The following is an 11,213-nucleotide window of genomic DNA, read 5'->3' as shown; positions in this document are numbered from 1 at the left end:
TTTTAAGATAAAATAAATAAATACATGTCTAAATTTATGCCCACCAAAGAATTGGGTTCCCATCCTTTTTCCCCATCTTATTCATATCTACTTGTAACAGAACCAGTCAATACATACATGCTATTCATGTAATATCCTTACTTTATTTCTATAACCAGTAACAATATACACAGTAGTTTTGTTTTCTTATGTTTAGATACACAACTTTGCTCAGGTGATACTGGGAAAAGACTTGTTAACATCTACTGAATACTCTCTGTATCATCTTATTATTTTCCCCACTGTTGAGATATGTAGGGGTTCTGTGTTTGGGATTGGGGTCCCTGATGACTTCATGGATGTGGCATGCTTGGTGCCTGGGAACGTTTCTGTGCAAAGGCATAGGATGCCCAGTTGCTATGGTAATGTCCTCCATGATAGAGTCTTATTGGTTTGAACCTTAATCTTAGGCACATAGCTCCTGGGAATAGAACTTGTTTGCTAGATAACTACAATGTTTTACCAGTGCTCCTGGAGCTGCCCACCTAACAGTAACTTCAGACAATGGACCTTCTTGAGAACTGTACAAAGCTCCTAACATCGCATATTGTAACTGTGAAATGTAACTGCAGAATAAGCAACCTTACCCAATACTCTAAACAACAATTTGGTCATGGTACTAATGATCTAATGTAACATTGTTATAAATAAACGTGGCCACTTAGACAAGGAGCCACTTTGCCACCTTCCCTGCCCCTGTACCTTGTCTCTGTGTCTCCTTTCTTTGAGTTTCTTTACAGAGATATGCCATATGAATACAATAAAAATATCTGTTGGTAGATTATTTATTTGAAGAAGTTGAAGGAGTTTTGCCTTAATAAAGGGAATTCCTCACCACTAGTGGAATTTCAGAAACTTTTTTGGACCTCAGGTAATGAGCCACAATTTTCCTCATGGCAGACTTCATATCTCTATTTCTTAATGTGTATATAATTGGGTTTAGGATGGGAGTAAAAATAGTATAAAATATGGCAAGAACTTTATCCACAGGGTAGGTGGTAAAGGGCCACACATAGATGAAGATGCAAGGCCCAAAGAATAATATTACAACTGTGATATGGGCAGCTAGAGTGGAAAATGCCTTGGCCATTGCACCTGAGGACTTGAACCAGACAGTGACAAGAATGATGACATAAGAGCTGACTAGGACAGAAAAAGTGCTTAGGGAAAGAATTCCACTATTGACCACAATGAGAATTTCAATGATGTAAGAGTCCAGGCAGGCAAGCTTGGTTACTCGGGGAAGGTCACAAAAAAAGCTGTCCACCACATTGGGCCCACAAAAAGGCAGGTTCACTGTAAATGATAACTGACTTAATGTGTGCACCAAGCCCACAGTCCAGGAGATTACCACTAAGACCATGCATGTCCTCCAGCTCATGATGACCAGGTAGTGTAGAGGTTTACATATGGCCACATATCTGTCATAAGCCATGGAGACCAGCAGTACCATCTCCCCTCCAGTAAAAAGGTGAATGAAGAAAATTTGGGCTATGCAGCCATTGAAGGAGATGGTCTTGTGTTCACTCAGAAAATCTGCAATCATCTTAGGTGTAGCAAAAGAAGCCTGACAGATGTCAACGAAGGAAAGGTTTCCCAGGAGAAAGTACATGGGGGAGTGCAGGCTGGTATCAGAAGTTACTGTGATGATAATGAGGAGGTTTCCTAACACAATGACTACATACAACACAGAAAAGAAAGCAAAAAAGAAAAGCTGGAGTTCTTGAGAACTAGAAAGTCCCAGCAATACAAATTCAGAGACTCCTGAAGAATTGGCCTTGTCCATGGGTCCAGGTGGCAGACCTGCTCTGAAACGACCCTAAAGGAGGGGAAAGAAAGAGGGGTTAGTACTATGAACTAAGAATATTTATTGTGAAGAAGTCCGAGACCTTATATATAATATGTAATTGCTAAATACAAACATTTTGAAAAGATCATGTATATATATATATATATATATATATATATATATATATATATATATAGAGAGAGAGAGAGAGAGAGAGAGAGAGAGAGAGTAGAAAGGAGCTTATGAGAATGTCTAAATAATGCTTAGTAATGTGTTCAGTCTTGGCAGAAACCCTAGAGTTTCTGAATGGTCTCTATGTGTTACATAGTAGTAAAGAAGCTCATTCATGAGCTGATCTGTGATAACATGACTAGAGCAGTAACTTAAAACCCATCTCCATAGGCCTGGGAGAATGGCAAAGACAATTCAGATCTGTTGGCCTTATGATCATTTTCCAGCATTCATTTTAATAAGTCTTTAAATGCAAGATTCTCTTTAACTCTCCAAGAGATACACATATTTTAATGGATCTTTTTAATTCTTTTTAATATCCCATAACAACAAAAATTAATCTTACTGCTGTTGCAGGAATATATCCAATTTAGACAATTTCTACTAAAGAGATGCTATTGTAGACATATTATTCAGGTTTTTAGTTCCAACAGTTTGTCAATTAATCATTCAAATAATTCCATAAGTTCATATCATGGCTTACTTTAATTAGTTAAAAGTCACTTTAACTTGATTTTCTAAATATTCCATTTTCTTTGCCTATAAAAATAAAGTGCACTTGTGTTCCCCACGCTTAAGTTTTCTTCATGAACTTCTTAAGACATTCTTATAATGATCAAAGGAATAGTATTGTTTTTAGGGTTAATTTTTAGCTTTGAGAAGTAAAACAATTAGATTATAAACCTACTGTATTCCTCAAAAACTTATGTTTGATGTCAGAATAGTACTAATGACTAGTTCAGATTTGTATCTCTTGTTTTAGTCCTCTGTAAAGATACACTCCTACTATATAAATCTAGTTCAGGTGCTAGAACAACTTTCAACAAGCTCTATTTTAGTAAACTGTGCTAGCTCTGAAATACATTCTTGACAACAGTCATCGTATGGAACCTAAGTGTGATGTAATTCTAGCCCTGTGTAAGAACACAAGTATCTTCCACTGTCTGTTTATTTTATATAAGAAGCCAAAATTGCTGCTGTGTCTCTAGAATCCTGCTCTGGCCCCTTATGACATATATGCAATTGTAGGATTTCAAGTAAAGAACTATTTAATGTACTTTTAATGTAGAATATTGAGGGAAGGATTTCACTAAGCCCAAATTTTAAATACACATAATTGTGATCTCTAGAACTGAGCAAAAAAAGTAAATAATCCCTATATGCATAAATATATTAGTGAAAATGAACCTGTGTTTATAATATTATATAAAAGTAGTAATTGAGGGGATGGATTTTGAAATAGAATGCTAATTATTTTGCCATTTTGTTCCATATGGAACTCATTTTGTTCCCCCACTTCTAAAGTAGAGGAATGTATAAAATGATCATTATATAAAATGATCAACTCTATCTAAAAAATATTTACTATATGAACATAATTTATATAAACTAAAAGAATCAGGCAGATATCTAGTGAATTACAAGTCATGATTTTTAAATTGGCAAAAAAAAAAAGAAATTTTGGATTTTTTGAGACTTCACCCGGCAACACCTACTATGTTCAATGTTTATGTTTGTTTTATCAAATGATCTTTAGAATATATCTGTTGTGAAGGCATTATTACTTCCAAACGACAGGGGAGAAAAACAAGTTTAGTCATCTCCAAACACTTAGTAAATGTTTTAAAAGGTTGGTGGGCATTTGAAGTCATATAATGAAAACAGTGTCTTGCATTTTCTACACAGCAGCACAATGTCAGTCATTCTTCTAAGCACTTTGCCTACATTAATTGAATCTTTCCATAACACTATTCACAAAATACACTTAATAATTCTATTTAAAGTAGTAAGTCATAGCTACAGAGATGGTAAATAACTTTTATAAAGTTACATATTTGGAAGTCATTGAGCTAGAATTTGAACCCCTGTTCTTGTGTCCGCACTACAACACTGCATTACATTGTTTCAGAATGATATGAAATCCATTTACATTACAATACAGTTGGGAAGCCCTTCAATATATGCTCTTGATTATAATCTTTCCACCTACTCTGAGACATTGACTCTTCAGTTGAGTCAGGATTTCTCATCATTGGCACCCTCATGTTAGGGGTTGAGTATTTCTTCTGATGGAGATCTGTCCTGTGACTGTAAGGTGTCCAGTAGCATCTCCCATACTGCTCACTAGATACCAATCACACTTTCTCCCAAGTTAAACCAAAAATGTCTCTAGGCCTTACTAAATGTCCATTTGTGGTTCATAATAACCCCAAGTTAAGAACTATAAAATTAAGCTGTCTTCAGCTTGCATTTTCAGTCTCTCCATCTGTCACTTAAACTTTTTAATCCACTGACAAGCTGCTCAGATAAAAAACAAATTAAGAATATAAAAAATAAACATCTCCTAAACTCATCTATCGCCTTTTATTTTTGTTCCTAATTTCTCCTCCAAATTTCTTGAAGAAATATCTACTACATGTTTCCTTTGTGTTCTTTTCTATTACTCAAAACTTTAACAGACTCAACTATGACTTTCCTGCCGCAGTCAGGGAAATTACTTTATCAAATGTCCTCTAAGACCTGGTAATAATAGCTAAGTTTGTTATACCTACCAGTGAACCAACTCCAGGTTTTCCTCAAGGAACATTTAAATCACATGCCATATCCCTGCCTCTTTCCACTCAAGCTGTTTCTCACTGAGGTTCTAGCCTCTGGATTTTCCACATTTTTTTCCTTTGCTCTCTGCATTTCTTTTAAGTGCAAGAAATATTCATCTCCTGGAACTTTTATTCTCTCTTTTTCTCTCTCTCCTTGTTCTTGGATATTCTATTCACCTCTGTGGTGTCAATCACCAAGTTCATGTGACAACCTCTAATATTACAGCACCATTCCTCACCTCACTCCAGTATCTCAAATATGTTTCTGAAAATTTTGTGGATGTGAGTATCAAAAAGCTACTTCAGATCTCAGATTATGCTTTCCCATCTCAGTTCAGTCTTTTTTTCCTTTAATTTTTTCTGAATCATGCAACTATAAGGAAAAAAGCTTTCCTTGATCTCACACTTGTAACATCCCATTATTTCTTTAAGTCAAAAAATATTAAATCTAAAGTCCTGTGACAGCCAAGCATAATAATGTGGTTTTGCCTATACCATATCCTATTCCCTAGCCACAGACTATTAAATATTTACTAATATATTACTTCTATTTTTTAAGTCATAAGGATCTTACATCCTTCACAGATGCCATCTCCTCCAAAGCTTTCCCAAAGGTTTAAAAATTGAAATTTCTGTTTCCTAATAGTGTTGTACAACTTTGCTTATATATTGTCCCAAGAAAAGAGAATTTTTTGTACATATCATTTCCCTAGAACATTAAGAATTTCTTGAATTTTCGTGTTTCTTTGCATTATTCTCAGAATTTTGTATAAAGATATGCAGGAGTAAATTCTCCATAAATGTGTCTCACCTCAAATAGATTTTATCTCATCTCTGTCATTGACTCAATATTTCCACGTTTTAATTTTCTCATGCACAGAATCCTTGGTTAACCTACAGAAGTTCCATATTTACATGGAACAAAAAATTTCATCTCATTGATAATGCAAGACCATACTTAAATCGTTAAAATCAATGCCAATAGTTAACTAGAAAATAAAAAATAAATTAAATATTCTATTTAAATTGCAACATTGAGAAAAGCATTTGTTTATTGTATCAGAAGTAAAAATTATTTAGATTACCAAGTTACTAAAAAGTGATAAAAATGAGGAGATACTGATTTTGAAACTACTGTCTAATCCATTTTTACATACAAAGTAAAACAAATTATTGAATCAAACATACTATAACTATAAACCTACTCCCTGATATTGGTATTTAACATTGTCATTATTTTTTAATAACCTTACTCTACAAAAAAAGATATATAATCTTGATTTGTATGCTTATCTCATTTTTTAGATGATGGACAAAAATGTCATAATGTATTTTTCAAAGTACAATCATAATGTTTCATAATTTCCCCAAGAATACCTCACCATCTTATAGAATTTTTGGCAGATTCTCCCAAGTATGCTAAAACACAGAAACATAAACTTCTTCATTGTGGCTTACTTTCTTTTACATCAAAAACATTTTTCTTCATTTTATGAATCCACTCAAAGGTACAAGATAATAAATAAACTGCATATGCAATTGACACACCTATTTATGATGTATGCCCTTATCAGGAATAACCTACCTGTTATAATGCATATCAGAAATGTAAACTAAATTCTTCAATTTTTATAATGTGAGATTAACATTTTTCACGTAGTGTTATATATATGTGCCTCTTGCATTTTCAAATTAGAAGAGTACATGGATTTAGCTAAGTGACCATTTGAGGCTTTTGAGATTTAGCAATCAATACGCAAGATTCAACTTCCAATGGGAATTATTAATACCTTCCACTAGACATTCCCATTGGAACAAAGTAAATGGCATCCCATATTGTTGACAATCACAATGAGGATCATCAGAACATAGAAGAAAAAGGGAAGTCAATGGGGTTCTTGGACAGCATGTAAATTCTATAAACTTGAACATGCTACTTCAGGGGAAATTTGTGGAAAATTACATTCTTTTGTTTAAATTATGAATACTTTGACTTGAGAATGAAAAGACATACTGTGTTCTTGCTACCTTAGAAAGTGATGATGTAGAAGAATGGGAAATTAATTAGAATTTAAATGTAATGTGTTCTTATTCTCAATTTGACCAATAACTAAATTATTGGGCAAATCTCTTTAACTCTCAAACCTTGGTTCACCTTCTATATAATGATTTCTAGTATTTCAAAGATGTTAAAAATAAATAGAACTATTAAATAAATTATTTGCATACAATGGTCAAGTTTGCCAAATCTTAATATTTTGCCCTACTTCTGTTATTAAAAATAAAATGTAGCTGGGAGTCATAGTGCACACCTATAATCCCAGTGGCTCTGAAGACTGAGGGAGGAGGATCATGAGTTCAAAGCCAGCCTCAGCAAAAGTGAAGTACTAAGCAACTCAGTAAAAACCTGTCTCTAAATAAAATACGAAATCTGGTTAGGGGTGTGGCTCAGTGATCAAATGCCCCTGAGTTCAATCTCCAGTACAAAAAAAAATGTATTTAGTGGAAACATACTATCTAATGCCCCCAAACAGTTTCCCAGAATTAATCCATAATTTAAGTTTAGTATTGAAAATACCTATGAGTTTTTAAAGAATTTAATACACCTTTAATTCAACTGTGCAGGTCTTTCCATTGTTTAAATACATTATTTACTTGTCCATTTTTGGTGAATAGACATCTGTGTTGTTCCAAATTCTTGTTATTTTAAACTAAATAAATAAAGCACATGAGTAAATATATTCTAAAGATTCTTCTTGGTTATTAGTGAGCTTTCATTTTTCTCAGAAGTTTATTACACATTTAAATTCTTCCTGTGAAATGCCTGTTTTTAGCATTGGTAGAATCTAGTAATAAACACCCAACAAACATATCCCCCTTCTCCCTCATCACAGAACTCCAGTTAACTTTGTTCAGGCAGAAGTATGCTAATGTATGGAAAATAAACTGTAAGTACAGTAATTATGCAATCTCTTTTACCTATATGTTTATTAGAGCCAGGTTATTATGTTTCAACTGATCTAAAGACTTAGCAATTTTTTCTTTTTTTTAATTGACAGAAAATATTTGTACTTATTTATGGAGTACAGTTTTGTAATGTTTTACATGTATACAATGTATAATCATCAAATCAGGGAAATTAACATTTCCATTCTTTAAATATTATCATTTATGTGTTGAAAACTTTTAAATTCTTCTCTTCTAATTAATTGTTGTAGACTAGACTTGCCCTACAGTGCTATATTACATTAGGACTACTTCTCTCTCCTCTAACTGTGTTTTGGTACACATTATCTACCCTCTTATTATTTACCCTGTCCCCCTCCATCTTCTTATTCTCTAGTAAGTGTATTCTGCTTCTATATGTTTAGAAAACTCTTTTCTTTTTACTTTTATTGAAATCTCTAATGATGACCATTATATATATATATATATATATATATATATATATATATATATATATATATATAACCTTATAGTTCTGCATTTTCACATATTGAAATAGTCATTAGGTATTTGCAGACAGTCCTCTGTATGAAACTTGTGATGGTTAAACTTGGGATATTGGACTTCACCATAATGAAAAAGTGATACACATTCAGTAAAAAATATACTTTAATTTTTTTATCTTTTTCTGTCTAGTGCTATGTGGTACAGTGCTCTGTTTCCATGCTGGGCAGTGGCAGCCAGTCACAGCTCCCAGCAGGCCATGAGATCAAGAAGGTACACTGATGCTGTACAGTGTGATGTGCAGCTAAGCTATGATGTTGAGCAGGTTAGATGCATTGAATACATCTTGACTTCCAATGTTCTCAAATGTGGTGAATTCGTTGGGATGTAACCCCCTTGTACATCAAGAAGCACCTGTATCATACAAATTAGGAAGGTGATATAATCCCAGAAAAATTTTGACATTATAAGTCAAAAATTATATTTTTTTATTTTTTATTTGTTTTAATTAGTTATACACGACAGTACAATGACCTTGACATATCATACATTTGAAACAGATATTTTTTATCCTCCACCTCAAAATGTAAGACCGAACAGCTCTTACTAAAATCCTTCCCTTTTAACAATACAGATTCGCTCAATTATGTTTAATAATATTTTCTGCATTAATTGCCTTTTGGTTGATATTAATAAACCTTATATAATTCCATCAGCTATTTTTTGTATTTTATTGTTTTGTTTTCTTCTTTTTTTTTTTTTTAGTCTTCGATTACCATATTGCTTAGTAGGGGTTAAAAATCATAAAAGTTTATCCCTCAAAATTAAAAGCTGCTGAAATAAATATCTTGTTAATTCTATTTTGTATTTAGATTTATTTTCACTATTTTTTTATCTTTTGTTTTTACAATGTTCCTTTCCCCCTTCATTCTTGCCTTCCTTTAAAAGGATTGAGTTTTGATTCATTGTGTTCTCTCTATTGGCTTGAAAATCATGTATTCTATTCCTACTTCATGTTTTCCCCTTACAATCTTAACATGCATACTTGACATTGTAAGTCAAAATTAATGGATATTTTTATCCTCCCCCTAAAAATATAAGACCATACAGATCTTACAACAATCCCTCCCGTTATTGCTCATGCAAAAGACTGTGTTGTCAAGTCTGACTTTAATGAATCTGAGATCTTACCTTTATTATGCTAATCATATCTTAATACCTTCAGAGACATGAGCAATCAAGGCTCATAAGCAAATCAGGGAGAGATCTGGAACATCAAAAATGGATCCTTTGTTCTTTCCAACCACATCTGACAGGCCCTCCATAATCCAGCATAATAAATGTGTTCTCCAAATTTAAGGTTTGAAGAACTAACTACTTAGCAGAAATGTGTCAATTCTATGAAATGTTTCTATTTTCTTATACTATGATTAAGGAGTTGTTGCCTCATAAAGCTATCATTTCTTAATTTGCTTCCCGTAATAAATAATTCAATAGAGGCATCCATATAAGAGCATTTCTATATTCCAGACATATGGATTATCTTCCTAGCATATCCCTTAGGATCTTTACCAAGTGGTGTATTAGCAGCATATTTAAAACTTAGACCAAGTCACCCACCTGCAAAAACCTGAGTGTCCCACATTAAAAGTAGTGAAGACAGCAGGCCATCTGGCTTAATTTCTTTCTCTTCCTACTCACTTGATAATTTATGTTCCATGTTATTCGTCATATTATTATTATGATCTAAGCCTATCCACATTACCAAAGTCTATATTCCTTTCCTGTTAACGACTTTTCCTCCCAGACTCCGTTTCCTTGAGGAGAAAATATGTTTTTTCAGAAAATACTTTAATTGAAGGTATATAAGTAGTTAATGTTCAGTCATTGACTTAAAAATTTAGTAAAGTTTCTCTCACCCTGAATGATTGCATAGCAGTACAGGGAATTGATTCTTTTCCTCTATGCTAAATGACAATATTGTCTCATTATCTTGTGACTTCTATTGTTTCTATAGATAAATCTCATTGACAGCTATCATTGTGTTGTAGTTATCACTATTTTTTTTTTTTTTTACTTTCTGGTTGCTTTTATACTATTTTCATTTTTGTGTAAGTTTATGCCCTTTCACTATTGTGAGTCTAGATAAGGACTTATTTTAACTTATCCAGCTCTAAATTAATCATTCTTTATTAATCTGGAATTTAGAACTTTAATGCTGAAAATGATCAGCCTTTTATCTTTTGAGCACTGCTTCTTCCCATTCTCACCATCTGATAACATATATTACTTATGTGGAGACAATTTTCCTTGGTCTTTTAATTTCTCTTTGTTATTTCTTCTTTTAGATATCAGTAATTCTTTTATGTAAATAATTTAGATCTATTTTCAAGATCACTAATTATTTAATAAATTATGTTGAAGATGTCCACTAGCCCAATTACTGAGTTATCAGCAACTCCCATTTAAATTTTAGAAATTTTACTTCATGTTTGTTATGAATTTTTGATTTTTAAGTTAAATTTTTATTATGAGACAAACAAATTCACATGAAGTTATATGAAATAGTATAGAGAGATCATGTGTTCATTTTATCTAGTTTCATTCGATAGCAATATCTTCTAAAATTGTAGTACACTATCACCACCAGGATATTGGCATTACTAGTTGGTCCAAGATATAGGGCGCTTCCATCAACATAAAGATCCTAATTTTGTCATTTTTTAGCCATTCCCACTTCTCTTCCAACCACTCCTTCTTTAGCTCTTGGTAACAACTAAACATTCAAGAATGTTATATAATCATAATAAAACAGTATAAAACCTTTGGGTTTGACTTTTTTCACTTGGCTTACTTCTTAAAAATTTATCCATACTATTACAGGTACCAATTTTCTTTTTTTTTCATTTGTTTTAACTAGTATAAAAATAATTTATTGAGATGCATATTAGTAGTCTATTCATGCCACTCTAACAAAATGCCTCAGACTTGGTAGTTTATGAGGAAAGAATTTTATTGCTTACATCATGGATGCTGGGAAGTCCAAGACCAAGGCACCAGCAAATGCAGTATCTGGTGAGAACTCACTTCCTGGTTTATTAACAGTC

At 32.7% G+C, this 11,213-nt stretch overlaps 1 protein-coding gene across 1 annotated transcript; it reads right to left on the bottom strand.

The window, feature by feature from the left end:
• Positions 1 to 853: 853 nt before the first annotated feature.
• Positions 854 to 1,825, bottom strand: LOC101971861 (olfactory receptor 4K5). Its single transcript, XM_005337982.2, has one exon. It carries the CDS (start codon positions 1,823 to 1,825, stop codon positions 854 to 856), a length of 972 nt encoding a protein of 323 aa, XP_005338039.2.
• Positions 1,826 to 11,213: the final 9,388 nt, after the last annotated feature.

This window comes from Ictidomys tridecemlineatus, chromosome 5 (genome assembly GCF_052094955.1).
Source record: "Ictidomys tridecemlineatus isolate mIctTri1 chromosome 5, mIctTri1.hap1, whole genome shotgun sequence".
NCBI lineage: Eukaryota > Metazoa > Chordata > Mammalia > Rodentia > Sciuridae > Ictidomys > Ictidomys tridecemlineatus.
This window is presented reverse-complemented; position numbering and strand designations above follow the sequence as displayed.

Bases quoted from the DNA above. Each gene is read 5' to 3' on its own strand.
- LOC101971861 (XM_005337982.2), bottom strand. From the start codon at position 1,825: ATGGACAAGGCCAATTCTTCAGGAGTCTCTGAATTTGTATTGCTGGGA.